Source organism: Aptenodytes patagonicus, chromosome 1, assembly GCF_965638725.1.
Source record: "Aptenodytes patagonicus chromosome 1, bAptPat1.pri.cur, whole genome shotgun sequence".
In the NCBI taxonomy this organism is placed as follows: Eukaryota; Metazoa; Chordata; class Aves; order Sphenisciformes; family Spheniscidae; genus Aptenodytes; species Aptenodytes patagonicus.
Window position 1 is genome coordinate 59,063,665 of NC_134949.1, and position 16,380 is coordinate 59,080,044.

The 16,380-nt window shown below is 50.9% G+C and overlaps 1 protein-coding gene across 1 annotated transcript; it reads left to right on the forward strand.

Annotated features, from left to right (window-relative positions):
• Nucleotides 1-200: 200 nt before the first annotated feature.
• C1QTNF6 (C1q and TNF related 6) lies at nt 201-3,814 on the forward strand. The gene is made up of 3 exons (XM_076328729.1): nt 201-225; nt 1,087-1,324; nt 2,958-3,814. The coding sequence occupies exons 2-3, from the start codon at nt 1,093-1,095 to the stop codon at nt 3,503-3,505; spliced, it is 780 nt and encodes a 259-aa protein (XP_076184844.1). The 5' UTR covers nt 201-225; nt 1,087-1,092; the 3' UTR covers nt 3,506-3,814.
• Nucleotides 3,815-16,380: the final 12,566 nt, after the last annotated feature.

Here is a 16,380-nt window from a genome sequence, read left to right on the forward strand (position 1 = left end):
AGCCGGTTTGCAATGGAGAGCCCCAAAGCCAGGGAGGGAAAGGGAGGGAGAGGAGAGGGGAGGGAGCAGGTCCAAGCCCAGCTTGCGCACCCAGTCAGCACTCAGCAGTGCCTGTGCCAAGAGCCAGCTTTCTTAAAGCCATGGGCCCGGGGGCCGGCTTTGCAGGCGGAGGGGAGCCCGCGAGCAGGGGCTGGGAAGCACAGAGGGGAGTCCTCAGCCTCGGGGGTGAGCTGCCACGCTGCGCTGGGGTGCAGGCAGAGGGAAGGGGGGCAGAGGCTGGGAGAGGGGCTTTCTCAGCTTGTTTGCATGGCTGTCTTTCGTAAGCATATTTCTCTGCAGGCTGCCTGCTCCGAGCTTTGCTTCCTTCACCCTCTGCAGCGGAGCAGCTCCCCTCTGGTCTGTCTGCAAAGGCCTGGCACTGCCTGCTGCTCTCAGATGAGCCAGCCATCCCTTTGGGAAGGTGCTGGGGTTTGGCTGAGAACACAACTCAGCAGTGGTGGGAGGGCGCTGAGGCACTGAGAGGGATGGGATTTTGTGGGGGGAAGGAGGGGGCTGAAGTTAAGTTCCCAGCCTCTCTGCAGAGAGATGTGGGTCAGACTCTGGCTGGGACAGAAGGGTTTTTGGGTTAGACTCCCGTGAAGAGTTGATACCTAGTGACTGGAGGACTGGAGAAGTTTTTTACAGCCCTCCCCACAGATTCAGCAGCCTACCGGAGCATGCTTTTGCTGAAGGGGCTGTGTGGTTTGCCATGTCTCCTTCCTCTATCCCAGCCTGGGGACTGAATCTTCTAGTGGCTCCAGTGGTTTGCCTCATGAGGGTCAAGCCTTCTTCCAGGGTTAGCACCTAGTCTCCATTGGTCTGGGCAGAAGGGCGTGGGGCATCCTCTTTGGGCCATGCGGTTGCTACTCAGATTGCAGCCTTGAGCCTCCAGGGACTTCAAGCATGTAAACTGCCTCCACGGGACAATGCCATTTTGTCCCACCCCTGGCTCCAGCCACAGCAAGATGTTTTGTGGTGATCTCTGCTCCATCGCCTGGGTCCTCCCCTTCTTATACCTCACCCTGGTGCTTCCTCATATCTTCCCAGGTCACCATGGACATAATTTACCTGCGCACACCCCTGGCCTTCCTTCTTCTCCCTCTTGTTGTGCTTGGGGCACCCACTGATGAACCCAACCTCACAGAACCAGCCCCTGGTGCTTGCAAGCGCTGTTGTGACCCACTGGACTCTTCCACAGATGCCCCACCGCTCCCTCCCAGCCACCACCACTTGCCCTACCCTATGCCGGAGGTCCGTCCCTATATCAACATCACCATACTGAAGGGTAAGTGCCCATCTTGGCCCTGGGATGCCAAGGCCTGCTCAGGGACTGGTGCCACTGCAGTGGAGGTGACAGCTGGGTTGCTGGCATGCTGGTTATGCTAACAGACTGCCAGATGTCATCCTGAAGGGTATGTGCCCACACACACTGTGCCCAGGGTTTAGATGTTTTATGCTGTGATCAAGAGTGGCCTGGGGGGAGGGAAGTCAGTGCATATCCGTGCTGTGACCTCTGTGTCTCAGGATGCTGCCTGCTACCAGCTCTTCCTCCCTGTTAGCACAGGAGTGGCAGTGGCAGCCTCTTGCCAAGCTGGGAGGACACCTTCCTTGCCTCAGACTTCCAGAGTCCTGTAGTGCCTGAGGGAAGGAGCAGTCTCTATCCAGCTGCAAAATAAGCAAGCTTGGAGGGTAGGCATTGGCACTAGGGAAGGCTGTGGGGAAACCTTCTCCAGCTCCATGGGTCACATGCATTTTGGAGGGGGAGGAGGGCAAGAGGAGGCAGCAGCTATTTGCAAGCACCTCCAGGCTAACTGGCAGTGACCCCCAGTTTGTTCCACCCTGCTGTGGCTGGGTTGGCTAATGGGAAAATGCTCCCTAGTTTAGATCAGCTCCTCCCTTCAGGGCTCCCCTTTTAGCCTTTGCTGTGGGCAAAAGCCTGTTCCCAGCTGGATTCTGCTCTACTTGCTTATTGTTGCTCTGTGGTTCCTCTGGGCTAGCTGGGCAGATATTCCCTCTTCTCTGCCCAGCCTCGAAACAGCTGCAATCCATCAAAGCTCAGAAGTGTGTCTGGGGCAGATAGAGGCCTGGACTAGGGTGGGGTATTGCAGGGGGACCTGCAATACCATGCAGGGGATGGAGAGGAGGAAAAGAACAAGGCACAAATTTGGGATGCTGTCACTTGTGCTGGAGGCTGCTCTGACCCCCATCTCTTCTCTCTATACACAAAGTATGTTCTGGTGCTGCTCTCTCTCTGTATTGATGCCTGCCCAAGTGTGTGACAGGCAACACACAAACTCCAGAGTAGAACTGCAGTATTAATTATACAGGATGCCCAAAGGATGCCGGTATTGTCAAAGTACCAGCCCTCTAACTTGCACTGCACCATCCACCAAGTCCAGCTTGGATCTTTTCCCTCTGACCCACCTCATAGTCCCTCTCTAGTCATATTCTCCCACAGGCATTAGCACTTCTTCCCCTTCTCCAGCCTACAGCAAGAACAGTGTGCACACAACATGGATAATTGGGTCATAAGAGAGGTGTGTAGGAGGGCAGGGGCTGTGGTGGAGGTAAAGGAATGTGGAAGAGGAAGAAGGGGTCAAGAACCCCAGTGGCACTTTGCACTGCTGGGGTCCCTCTCAGGCTGAAGTCTCTTAGGGACAGGTGCTAGTGCCTCCAGCAAGGCTATATCATGTGGTGAGCAGGGAGTTCGTAAGAGAAGAGACCCCAGTCGCACCCAGAGCTCTGCTAGCTCCTTTCCCATGAAGTACAATGATATTGTGACCCTCAGGAGCATTTCTTCTTCTGGCATTGTCCCATCCTTGAGCAATCCTCTGCCTCCTCATTAGGCTTTCTCACTGCCACTTCCACCTCTCCCTCTGGTTTCACACAGGAGTTGTGTCCTCTGCTTCCTCTTGTAGGAGAGAAAGGAGACCGGGGAGAGCCTGGGATGCCAGGAAAATGGGGCAAGGAAGGACCACAAGGTGAGCGGGGTGCCCAGGGCCAGAAAGGCAGTAAAGGACAGATGGGCACAGCAGGAGACCCCTGCAAGCATCAGTATGCTGCATTCTCCGTCGGTCGCAAGAAAGCGCTGCACAGCAGCGAGGGCTTCCAGGTCTTGATCTTTGACACCGTCTTCGTCAACCTCTACAGCCACTTCGACATGTTCAATGGCAAATTCTACTGCTACGTAGGTGGACTTTACTATTTCAGCCTCAACGTCCACACCTGGAACTTCAAGGAGACCTACATGCACATCATGCACAATGAAGAAGAGGCAGTCATCTTGTATGCCCAACCCAGTGACCGCAGCATCATGCAGAGCCAGAGCCTCATGCTGGAGCTTCAGGAAAATGATGAGATCTGGGTGAGGCTCTACAAGCGGGAGCGGGAGAATGCCATTTACAGTGATGATGTTGATGTGTACATCACCTTCAACGGGTACCTGGTCAAGCCCAGCCTTGACTAACTGCCTCTCCTCCTCCTTGGGGCCTCTTAGGCCTTTTCCTTCTTCCTCTCTCTCTCTCTTTACTGCCCGCAACCACTGCAAATCACTTGGAAATGGGCCTGTCAAGTCTCAGGCACTGAGTGTGAAACTTGCCGCACTGGCTCCCACCTCACGCTCTCTTGTAGCCAGGCCTGTATGTGTCCACTTACAGTGTGACACTACCATCTCTCACCCCCTCACCTCATGACCCCAACTTAGGTTATTGGCTTCTTCCAAATCTGCCAGCGAACTGTGTCTGGCACTTAGGGTCCTAGAGCAGGAGGAAAGCTAAAATGCTGCTCCTGGGGATGTGTCCCTTCTTGGGGCTTCATACACAAAGGACTCCTGTAGAAAGGGCTAGAAAGTCCCCACTGCCCAGGTGCATCCTGGCTCCTCTCTGTCCCAACCAGACATGCCAGTTTTGCAGCCTGCAACATGGCCTTAATGTCACCTCTCACACCTGTAGTCTGGAGAGCGGACTGGGGTCTGATGGCCTCCTGTAGCACAAGGAAGGAGCGGTGAGAGACGATACTGTCTTTCCAAAAAGGGGACTGTTGGCCTTCTGAAGTATGTCATTGGCTTTCCTTAGATACCCTTCTGGGTCACAGAGTCCAGGTTGGCTGTGAAATCTAGGCCTGGTGGGATTGTCATCCTCTGTGCCAGCTCTAGCCCTTTGAAGAGATGAAGGGCCAGACACTCAGCCAGACCCTTCGGAGGCATTTGCTGTTGAATCAGTAGAGCCCAGCACTCTGTTCCCACTAGGGATCATAAGTACAGAACGAGAGAGACACAACCCTACCAAACCTCCCTCCCAAACCTCCCCTGGGGTGCTACTTGGTCTCAGTTCCCCAGCTGTGGGAAGCTAGTCCACACAGTGAACCCAAATCTGCTTTCTTCTTTGGCAGAGGTGCACCCATGCCCTTCCCTTGGTATCAGCAGTCATCCCTAACACTTGCTGATGTGAGGGGAGACTCAGGCCCTGGCTCCTGCGTGCCATTACGTTGTCCTCCTGAAGGTGGTTCTCCCACATTGGTATTGAGGGACTGCTGTTTCAGGACCTGAGCTGGAGGCTGTAAGGGCAATTGCAGTTAAATCAGTTCCAAACCTGGGCAGGTTGGCACCTCTTTGCCTCTGTGGTGGAAAAGAGACAGAGGTGAGACTACAGCACCTCGCCCCAGGGTTGAAAGCTTCCCTGCCACATGCTCTGTGCCCTTTTCTGGCAATCTCATCAGAGCGACTGAGAAAAGCATGTGGCTAAAACAAACCCTCACTCTTCTTGTCAGGTTGGAGATGTCGCAGTGGGAAAGGAACGCCAGCAGTAGGGTTTTCTAGTACCATTTGTACTGGTCTCACACTGCTCTCACTCCCATCCCTCTGGGATTGCTACAGTCCTGGGGGAGCAGGTGAGGCTGACTCAGCACTTTGGGAAACCTACTTCCACATGTTGTGATGCTCCTGTAAACAGCAGTGCCAAGAGTTGTCTCTTTCTTGAGTCTCAGGACAGGACAAGCAGGAGAAACTGTATTTCTCCTCTGCCCATCACTGATAGTGAAGTCTTCTGACTTATCTAGCTTCTGCGGTCTCATGATTAGCCATGGTGTCTGCCTACAGCACCTGGGACTACCAGAGCTCTCCCATAGGAGATACGCATCATTATACAGGACTAGGTCTGGTACACTCAGCCCAGGATGGCAAAGGCACAGGGACCCAGGCTAAATATTAAAAATGAGCTTGAGAGAATTGCAGGACATTTTCTCTCTTGCCCTGTTTACTTACCCTCCCTGCTTTGCTAAGGAAGCTGTACAGACTGGAATGAGTTTCGGGTACTTTCTGCCCTGGATCCTCCCCACCACTGTCACTGAGGCAATGGGTGTAAAAACATAGTTTCACTGAGGCAAAGCTGGGTTTTTCCCAGAGAAACATGTGATGATGGGATCATGGGAACTAAAGGAGACTGTGAGTTTCTTCCCCTCTCTTAGCAGGTCAAGCATGTGGAATTGCTCAGAGACAGGATTTCAGGCAGTAGAGAGGAAGCAGCATGCTGGAGGTGATGCTCAGGACCGAATCCCTTTCTCTCTTCCTCAACAGGGTGCAAACCCAGATATTGTCTATTTACAGTGTATAGTGCCCCTGTGTCTCCCTGAAGAGAAGCAAGCCTCTCTAACACTGAATATCTCCAGAAACAAGCTTCCTTCTTCCTCCTTTTCTATTTGATGTTTGAATGCCAGTGATAGGTCTCATGTACTACCCATGAGCAGCCAGATGGTGCCTGATGCACATGAGAGAGGAGGGCAGGGGGACCAAAGGGTATGTTTAACAGGCTTCTTGGTGCTAAACAAGGTGGCAATCCCTTGGTGCTAAATCTCATTTCAGGAGTATTGGGTGCTTTCTGGAAGGTGTAGTAGGCTGAGTTGTAATGTACTGTGGAATTAATGGTGCTTTATGTTACAAAACCAAACAAACTCCAAGAACTTTTGTATTTTTTTTTTTCCAGTAGTATTAAACTTTTTTCCCTGGTTGTTTTGCACTTAGATCTGCTTTTCCCTCCCAACCTCTTCCTTCTAGCTCTGTTTATTGCCAAATAGTGCAATAGAAAAGACACTGACCTGAAAGAGGTGAAAAATCTAACTCAGGTCTGAAACTTCCCTGGGCAATCCTTGGCAATCTTCTGTCTGTTTCCTTTGTGGAGAACCATAACTTTAAAGCTATTTACTACTTTGACACTTCTAATTACGACAACCCTCTCATCTCTGCTGGGAAAACTTTAAGCAAATTCAAGGTAGGATTCTTTGGAAATTACCAAAAAAACAGGACAACACAATGGGTTGTAGGATTAGGCTTCAAGTACTTAATTAATTCTATTGAGGAAGGCTGGGCTAATGCTGGACTTCTCTTAAGGGGGATCAGACCCTTTATCTTGTGGAATTTTTAGCACATCCTTCTGTCAGGTACTTAGTAAGCGTGTGTGTTTTCTGTTTTCCCTGTGGTGTTTCTCTTTTCTCTGCCAAGAGGTAAAAGCCAGGAAGTGCAGAGTAAGAGGGACATTAAACTGTTGACTAGACACTTGTGCTTGCTAACAATGGGGTGGGTGGCAGTTCCAGAGTTAAGCTGGACACACATTTTTGGAAGACTTGTGTGTGATGGGAAAGGCTTGAAGTTCAGGTCAGAGGTGGAAAGTCAAGTCGCGATTGCCCATAAAGTTGGGGAAAACAGGGAGACATGAGGGGGGCGTGGAGACTTGGAGGCTTGAATGGAAGATCTAGGAGCGATAGAGTCCTAAGGACAAGGAGATGCCTATCAAGGTCTCAGTACAGGTCAAAGAGGTAAGTGGGGATTTTTTTAGCATCTTTGGGGTTTGGACTGAGGGGACTCCTACTGAAGTGGAGGAATGGACAAGAAAACAAGAGGAGATGCCCTTATAGAACCTTCTGTTTTGACTTTAATTCATCTTCACATAGCTTCTCCTGTGGTTTGACATGTACCAGATGCTTTGTTTGGCAAGGGAGGGAAAACATAATCATACACATCCTTACAGGCCTCTTTGGTCCTGTGTCAGGCCCAGAGCTAGGGCTATATATATCCTAGTAAATGTGATATTCTGTCAGATCGGGAGCCCAGCCTTCTTCGGGTTTTTTATTTACTTCTGAGGAAGCAGATAGAAATGTGTCCTCAGGAAGTGCAGGGGTTGTGCTGGCCCCTTGAGGTGAGATGCTGGTAGATTGGAGGTGCCTTTATCACACTTACAAAAGGTGAGGAGTGAGGGAGGAGGGAGGAGCGGAAATGTGTAGCCAGACCTTCTAGAAAAGTTTTCTATGATTCATTCCTTCAGCCTGGCCAGTTGGAGAGGAAAGTGCCACCTAAAGAGACTTTTCAGCCAAATCCCTTGGGGCTAAGATGCATGCGTGACAAATGGAGTCTGTAGCTGGTGCCACCCATCACACCGTGGATGTCCGGCTGGGGACTTGCCACAGGTGAGGCTCAGCTCAGGCAAGGTGGACCCTGCAATGGTGTTGAAGGAACGAGGGGTAGACTGGGTCAGACCAGCCCTGCTGCCCTGCTAGTGGGTGCAGCCATGCCCTGATGGCCACAAGACCTCCAGTCACCTCATTCACCCCAGGGCTGCGTCCTTTTCCATTCAATGGGGCTGCCCTGTGGTATGTAAGCCTGGGGTTGGTGACAGCCAGCACCTCTCTCCTGGGCAAAGCAAGAATGATGCCCTGTAATGGGCAGCTACAGCACTACCCCTGGGGCCGTGCCTCTCTTTTCCCCTGAAAGACAGGTCCAAGCTCTGCTGCAAAGGGCTCTGCGGCCATGTCTCAAGCTTGTTCAAGGTATGTGCCAAGGGGTTGGCTCTTTAAACTGGCTTCCTGTGGGTTTGTGGTCTTGCAGGTATGAAAGGTGGGGGAGTGGGAGAGGAGGTAAAGGGCAGGATATGGTGCTGCCTCTGGGGAAGGAAGCGCATGTTGGGGCCAGCTCAGGAGAAGCTGAAGGCCCTGCAATCGCTCCTTGCCCTGTGATAGCTGTGGGAAAGGGGAAGAGAGAAGCAGGGCAAGAAAAGAGTATAAAAAGAGACCTGTGACCCTGCTGCAGGCACTCAGATGGACACAGGTGCACATGCCTGCACCCAAAGCGCCAGGGAGGGCAGGGGTGCAGCATGGCAGGACCTGGCTCTGCATCTCCCCTGACCCTTTGTCAAGGGTGGGCCCAGCAGATGCCAGCAGAGCACCCGCCTCACTCCATCCTGTGCATCACAGCTGGATGCCATCAATGGGTTGAACCTGTGTCAGATCCTCTATTTCTCACCCTCCCTTTCCCATTGCTGGCTGGGAGCTGCCGTTGGGCCCAGAGGGCTGGATGCAGACCCTGCCCGTGGCTGTGTGGGTGACAGGGCACAGCTGCATTGCCGAGGGCCATCATTCCACCGCCTCGCGTGGCATGGCCCTCCTCTGACCACAGTGGGAAAACTGGCATTTGCCGAGCCATGCCGGGCTTCAGAGGCCAGCTCGGTGCCGCGCTCTGCTATGACACCCACACATGTATGCAGACACATGTACCAGCCCCATATGGACATCTCTCACCTTCCTGCCAACGGAAACTGTTGCCCTTTGCAAGCCTGGCTCGCTCTGAAGATGCTATCAGGAGGTGGGTAGAGGGGGGCTGAGGCTCCAGGCCTCTTCAGTACAAGCACAGCTCCCTCATCTCATGACATGCCTCCCCCCTTGTCCCACAAGCCCGCTGTGATCTCTCTCCCCACAGTTATACCACGGTGAGTGCCAGAGCAGAAGGTTTAAATCAAAGGCTTCTGACAGTTTCTCAACGCACAGACCAGTCCCATCTCTTGAGTTTGTGTCACTTTTAACTCAAAAATGACCAGGGAATTATTGCAAAATCTCACCTTTCCCAGTCTCTGTTTGCAATGACTAAAATGGGAGGGAGCAGGATGGAGAGCTCTTGGCTTGGAGAAGCTAAGAAGAAGGGGCTCCCCATCGACCTGGGAAGGCTGGGAATCCAGCCTCGGGTGAGTGGGAGGTGGGGGGCTGGGTTGTTTCTTGACTCACTTTAACCTACTTGCATCCATGCCTTCAAGAAGTGAGGCTAACCTGCATCAACCTCAAAGCTGCTGAGGTGCCTCAACTGCCAGGGAGTCCAGGCAACGCAAACTGCAATGCACCTCTGAGGTGGGAGATGTGTCCAAGCCTCACTGGTTGCTACTGAGGACAGTTGCAATGCTTCAAAGTAGCCAGGGGAAGAAAATGCCCAGGGAGAGGAAGGGGGACAACAGGTCTCCTGTCTAACTGACTCACATCCTGTAGGCATCATTTTCACTGTTCTGGTCCCCTGCTCTAAAGTCCTGACCACTCTCCAGGTGTTTGATATAACAATGTCCTAGTGCAAAACTTGGGCAAACATCTTCCATGGGATGCCTAAGCCTCACTGCATTCTCCTGCTTGCCCCACACATGCTTTTCTGGGCTCATGGCATTCTCCCATTTGCCCCTACACACACTTTTTTTTCCCCTCATGTGTCCTCAATTCTTCCCCTGAAGTAGTGGAATGGAGCAGAGCACTAGAAAGGACTTTCCAGGCAACCAAGCCCTGTACCCTGCAGCCAGAGGCAGCAATTCAGCAGATCTTTTGGGCCAAGGGCCCACAAAACTACCATTACCACAGTCCAAAATGCCTCCCAAGCCCGTGTTTCACCTGACTCCCACTTCTCTCCATGTGGTATGCTGGTGGCATTGTTTGACTCTTTAGAAGACTTATGCAGGTTTTTACAATTGTACCACATTTCAAGCTTGGTCCTGCAAGGCTTTGAAATGTTTTTTTAAAATTCCATTTGTTCATGATATGTCAGAGTCTGAAGCACTCCCCTGACCCCAGGACAGGCTTGCTTCTCCTCCCCCATTCCTAACCCTGCCAGCTGTGGAGGCAGAACAGCTATGCCTTCATTGCAATGGCTAGACCAGGCAGGGACAGTGGTGTGTTGGGTCAGCCCATGACTCTCTTGTCCTGCAGGGTGGCAACCCAAGCTCTGGGGAAATGGAGAGAGGATCACTGCATTGCCTCGTCTTTGCTGCAGGGCTTTTTTTTTTTCTACTCCCCCCCCCCTCCTTTAAACTCCTGTACCAGCCCTCCTCACCATTGCGAAGCACTGTGCCGAGAGCTCTCTGAGTGCAAAGTGCAGGGGAAGCAGTGGGAGGGTCAGGTGAGGACTGAGAAGGGCGAGAGGAAAAGGTCAGTGACGCAAGCCCAAAGCGATGGCTCTCAGCTGAGCTGCTCTGCTGTTTGTCCGTGGTGCGCTATTTCTACTCAGCAACAATTCACACATCTGGGGACCACAACTCCTTCCACCACCCACGCTCTTCCTCCCCCCTCACGGGGGCTGAGGCAGGGGAGGGGGGAAGGAGGGAAAGATACTACACCAGGCTGCCAGCATAATTTCCAAGACCAAAGGTAAAAAAAAAACCTGAGCAGTCCTTTTCAACAGCCACCTTCCCTCTGGACACTGAGCATCTCTAATGAAGGAACCTGCTGCCTGCAAAGGAGGTGGGGAGAATAAGAAGAAAGGGGTGATCCTTTCTCTTGGGGTGCAGGGAAGGTCAGCACTGGGGAACTGTACTGACACCCTCGTCCTTGAAACATAAAAGCAACAGTGCAGGTTTCCCCTTAGAATTAAGGTCTCACCTGGGTAGACCATGGCTAAGGGAAGGGACCCTGGTGCCTGTGGGCACATGTTGTCCTTGGCCTGTTTCCAGGGTAAGCATTCAAGTGGAGCCAAGCGCTTGATCCTCTCTGTGTTTCCCCACTCAGCTGCAGCTGTGTGTGAGTGCACGTGTGTGTGTTTGTGTGCGTGAATGTGTGCACAGGTGCAGGCAGAGAGCATGCCCCCCGAGACCTTCTCCACAGCCTGCTCCCGACTGTGGGGCAAGGTACCCTGCCTAATATAGCCCTCCTAGCCCTGTGCTGGCTGTGAGGGCTGCAATTGCTCTTTTGAGCTGCAGGGAGAGGGAGGATGAAATTATGAACTGCTTCAATGCTCTGTGCCCTTCTCTGCTTCTCATGTGGGAGGTACTGGAGCAACAGGGAATGATATTCAAAAGGGCATTCCCCTCCTGTCCATGCATGCTGCTCTCAGGAACAGAAGATGAGGAAAGTGACACCCTGGTCTTGCCTTTCTCTCAAGGAACCAAGTCCCATTTCCCCTGGGACCTCCACATCCCGTTTTCCAAATACAGGCGCAGTCAATGGGGCAGATGTGGTGAAATGTGGCTTGGGCTTTGTGTTATAGCAACGAACCTGAAATATATCACTTGTAAAGGGCTCTGTGTTGCATCTCTCAAGGAGCACCTTCAGGCTCCTCAGACACCATAGTGGGGAAAATAGTAATTTCCACACTGCTTGTTTTTTCTCCAAGTGGTGGTCTTGCAGTGTTCACCAGGATCTGGTTAGTAGTCTCCAGTAACAAGCAGCCTTTCCTACTCCAGCCCCTGTAGCCAGAAACCGGGCTCTTCAGTTGTGTGCAGCCATACCCCAAAGCCTCATCAAGCTGCAGAGCCGCTCTGCTGCAGGCAGTTCACCTCAGAGGCGGGCTCCCTAGGAGGAAAAGTGCTCAGAGGAGCAAGCCCAGAGCTGAAACCCTGACAGAAGGTGGGCTCTCAAGCGGGATGAGGAGCCCTTTGGGCTGACTTATTTCATAAGGCGGTACCTCACTTGGAGTGAAGTGCCCTCAAGTCCTTGGGTCAGGTTGTGGACCTGACTTCACCTTTCCCTTCCATTCCTTCCATCCAGGCACACTGGTTGTGACCATTGCCTTTCTCATCATATCTTCTGCCTCCCAAGGTGGGGAAGAAAGAGTAAAGCACTCATGAGCAGTGATATTAGAGGGGAAAATGGGGGGGGGGGGCTGAACTTGGGAAACCACAGAGCAGGGAAAAAAATGGCTCTCCTGACTGAGCCCAGGGGAGAGACAGGAGCACTGAGCTGTGGGGAAGGCAGGCAGCTGCATCCAAACAAGTCATTTCTGTTCAGGCATTTTAATGACATGAAAGATAATAATTGCCATAGTCACAAATCAGTAACCCCTGGAAGGGCTTAAGGGGGAGCAGGGGGTTGGCCTTTGGATAAGCATGACATCATCAAGCATATTTTAAAACAAAATCAACAATCTAATTAACTCCCTTTCTAGAAACTGCTCAGGCACAGAGATGAAGAAAATGGAGAAGGAGCAAGGAGAGCTCTGAGCAGAATGCGGGTGGTTGTTGTAATGATTTTTTCCTCTAGAGAAGGAAGGGAAATGTGATTAAATTGGGAGCAAGCCTTGCTAATCAAAGCACCTGAGGGTTTATTCCCAAGAATCTCCTTGCAGTATCATGTCTTGCCTTTAAGGAATTTTGAATGTACAATAAATCTCTGAGTTCTTCTCAGTTTATTAGGTCTGGAAGCCATCATTGCTTCATATTAGGCTTGTCAAGCATTTGCACACAAGCTCCTCTAACTTTAAATAGAGATGTAACATTGGCAGGCTGCAAAACACAGCGGGGCTTTATCTTTCCAAGACCCCCCAGGTAACAAGGTAATAATTTCCCTCAAGGACGAGAGCAGTCGCTGGTGCTGAATAGCAAATCAGCCAACATTCAGCTCATTATCTTGCTCGGGCACAGATTTGGTGTAAGGCTGGTCTCTGAACCCAATGCTGCCCTCCTGTAGACCATATAACTTGCACAGGCGCTCCCTCTTCAATACAGGTCTGTGAGCAAGTTCAGGAGGCGCTCTGCTCGTTTATCTTCAGGATTCAATGCCAGGGGAACCCTCAGGGACTTGCATAGGCAGGTTTTAATAGTAAAAGTCAATAATGTCCCTACAGACCTGGGCAGTGGACACCTGTGTGTAATGCAGGATCTAGTGCCTGGTCTGCAAATCTCAGTTCTTGAAGAAGATGGGAAGATGTCCTTTATGCCCCTTTCTGTGCTGTGGAAATTGAGACACAGAGAGGATGTGAGAGCTGTACAAATACGTCAATAGTCCCATGGGTACACCACCTTCCTTCCAGTTCACACTGGTGAGTTTTCCATCGCAGGTGTGCCAGGCTAAGACCATCTGCATACACAGGTGCTGCGATTCAGCTGACAGAGATCACTTGCCACACTTCTTTGGCCCAAATGCGTGCTGTGCCTCACACACTATGTCCACAGGCTCAGACAAGGGCATAGGTACTGGCCTTCCTTCATGTGCTGACCCCAAGGGTACTGAGGAACACAGAGTGCCAGGCCCAGGGTGAGAGACCAGGTCTTCAATCAGTGTCTCTAGGGAGGGACTCCAGGTCCGAGCAGCCCTGCGGCACCACAAGCACCCGTCGGGGAGGCAGGTATCCACACCTAGGAGCTCTCTTAAGCCTTGAGCCTGCTGTGTGGGCTCCAGCCCTTCAAACCAAAGTCCTGACACTGTCTAGTTCTACCTAAACATAACGAGGAGCAGGGGCTCAGGCCCTGAGTGGAGGCATCTCGTGACTGTCCCGTGCTCATGCTCATGAGTTCATAGCTATGTGTTCACAGCCAGGCAGTCTAAGAGTGAAACTGCTCGAAAGTAGCATGCTTCCCCTCCCACCCTTGTTTCCCCAATTCTCTAGGCCTGTGGCCATCACTGGCACGGCGTGAAAGTGAACACCTCCTCCATCCCCTCCCACCTGTGGCCCCAGACTTGCCATGGGTGAGAGTGCCCACAAATGCCTCAGCTTCCTACCACTTTTATCCATGTTCTGCCATAGCCTGCAGGGCTAGGGAATCCCTACCTTTGAACATTTTGTGTATTTCTGTGTATATTTGATGTTTTCTGCTTTTATCAGGCTGATGTATCAGAACACTCTCTGTGGGACAGTAGTTGGAAGGGAAGAATCACAGGAATATCATCTGCTGTGTAGGTGGGCTTAATGCTTGCTGCCCGGCATGGTTACCCCATTGTGGTAGCTGATCCCAGAACTTAAACTCCATTGCTTAAATGCCTCTCCACTTAAACATGGTGATGGAGATTAACCTGAGGGCAGCGTTTAGCCTATAGCAGCAATATCCCTAGGGATGATGAAGCAGGAGGAAAAAAAACAGCTTGACTCTTTAATGTCGGCCCAAGGTTGCCATTTTGATACAAAGCAAAGCCTCCTTTAGACAGATAATGTGAACAAATTCAATAAAGAGCTCACTTATACGCTAAACAGTGGTTCCCCGTGGGGCCATTTTTACAGACTTTTTTCGGAGTAGAACCACAATTTAAGGGGAAAATAATGGCAGATGTAGAATAACATTGTAGTTTTGAGAAGCGCACGTATGTGAATGGCAGGAAATTCAATGTAAAGGTTATAGTTAAAACAACATTATTTGGAAAGTACCAAAAATAACCTACAGGGCGTCTAGAGATCTTCACAGTGTATCCTGTCAGGAAGCGAACTTTGGTGGCCATCAGGGCATCTCTGCCCTGATACCCTCACCTCCTGCTGGCTCTGCACCCTTTCCACTGCTCCACTCCAGAGCACCATGGGGACAGGACACCAAGATGGATCTACTGACCCCTCCACTGAGCTCACCCCTGGTGAGCTGGGTGGCTTGTAAACCACAGGCAAGGCATCCCAGTTAGCCTGGGACGCCAGTCCCAGCTGAGAGCCAGCAAAGTGAAGGGATGTGCCTAGCCTAACGACAGCTAATGAGTTGATGAATCGTGGGATAATTTGATACCACACAATACTTTTGCGCTTCACACTTCTTCACTCTCTCCATTCTCCTGTTCACCTCTGCCATTCTGCGGAGACTCTCAGTGGACACGCAACTGAAAATGAGAAGTTTCAGCAGCACTGCTCTTCTCTAATGAAAGCAGAGTGAGGGGAAAAAGATGAGCCTGTGTCTAAGCGTCTGCCCCAGCATTGAGGATTTTTAAAACTTACATTGCCCCTGAAACACCAATCTGGCCCAAACAACGCCTTTAACCAAAGCTCCGACACCACACTTTTACCTGCTGCTTTAACACTGAACAACAACGCTGACTAGTGAGTTCACCCGTCTCAGTCACCATTATGGGGACAGGAAGGTAATCACAAGAACACCTCGCATGTGTTGCTGACAATGTGGTTTTGTTTGGCTTCTCACATCACAAATGGCACCATTCCTAACAATGTCAGTGTAAAGGAGATAGATAAAAAGTGCCAGATTCTCAGTAGCACAACATCCTGGGCAATCAAGTCTAAAAACTGTGCTGACAGCAAGTGTATTTATCTGTATCAGATGGGGTCTGGACAAAATCATGGTATCATGCATGTGTAGGAAACCCTTTCTTACTTACGCCATGCAGTTGTTGCTTTAGTACATTTTAAACTGTGTTTCCAATGGAAATTAAACATACTGAGGCAGTCTGTGTCTCCAGGCATTGCTGTTTGGCTGTCTGTTAGCTGATCTGTCAGACCATTCCCCCTCTCTCCACAATTTTGGAAAAGTCAATCAATTCCAGTCACACTTGACAGAGGCATATCCCTTACTACTGTTAAGCAAAGGTGGCTGGATAGAGGAGAGCTGGCTCTCCATTAGGACCCTCATTGGGAAAGTCTTCAGTGTGACATCAGTCCTTACTAGATACCAAAAAAACTTCATGATAATCTACTGTAGACACCCAGATCTAGAAAAAAACAGTCTCCAGTGAATTGGCTGATCAGATAAATCCTTGTTTTCAGCTGTAGCAGCCGCTCATCTTCTCTAGGGACTAACTACATGTTAAGTTTTCCTTTTCCACTATTTCAGGTACCACAATGCACAACCAACCTCATCTGATTCTTACACAACAAAAAAAAGGAAAAAGGAAAAAAAAAGGGAATCAGTGAAGTTTTTTTTTCCTTGATAAACTGAACAATAAAAAATGGGTGCTTTGTGCTCTTGCTTTCCCAAAGTGATCTCTGCTCTGAAGGAAGGCACAGATTTCTCGGTCTGAAGGACAAAGACGAAAAATGATGGTTAGCATGAATACTCCATTGCAGCTGCAGAGCTGGTGATACCAAGAAGTTACTCACAGAGCACTTCATTTTTTCGGCCGAGGACTTCTGCACCAGAGTAAGCTGCATTCATTTTAAGAGTTCCTGGGAAAGGCGGCCTGTGCCCTGGTGATACATGCCATTACAGCTCCACCCTGGTGGGAGCCTCCAAGGTGCAACTACCACAGTCAGTGATTACCAGACCAGGAGAGCACGCAGCCCATCCTCTCCCCTGCTCCTCTTCAGCAGAGGCTGGCTGGTCAGATTCCCCAGTTACCCTCACATAGGGTGGCCATAACAGGAGTCTTCAGATGACTTGCAAGAGCATCCAAATTACAGCTCTCAGACTCCTGGTC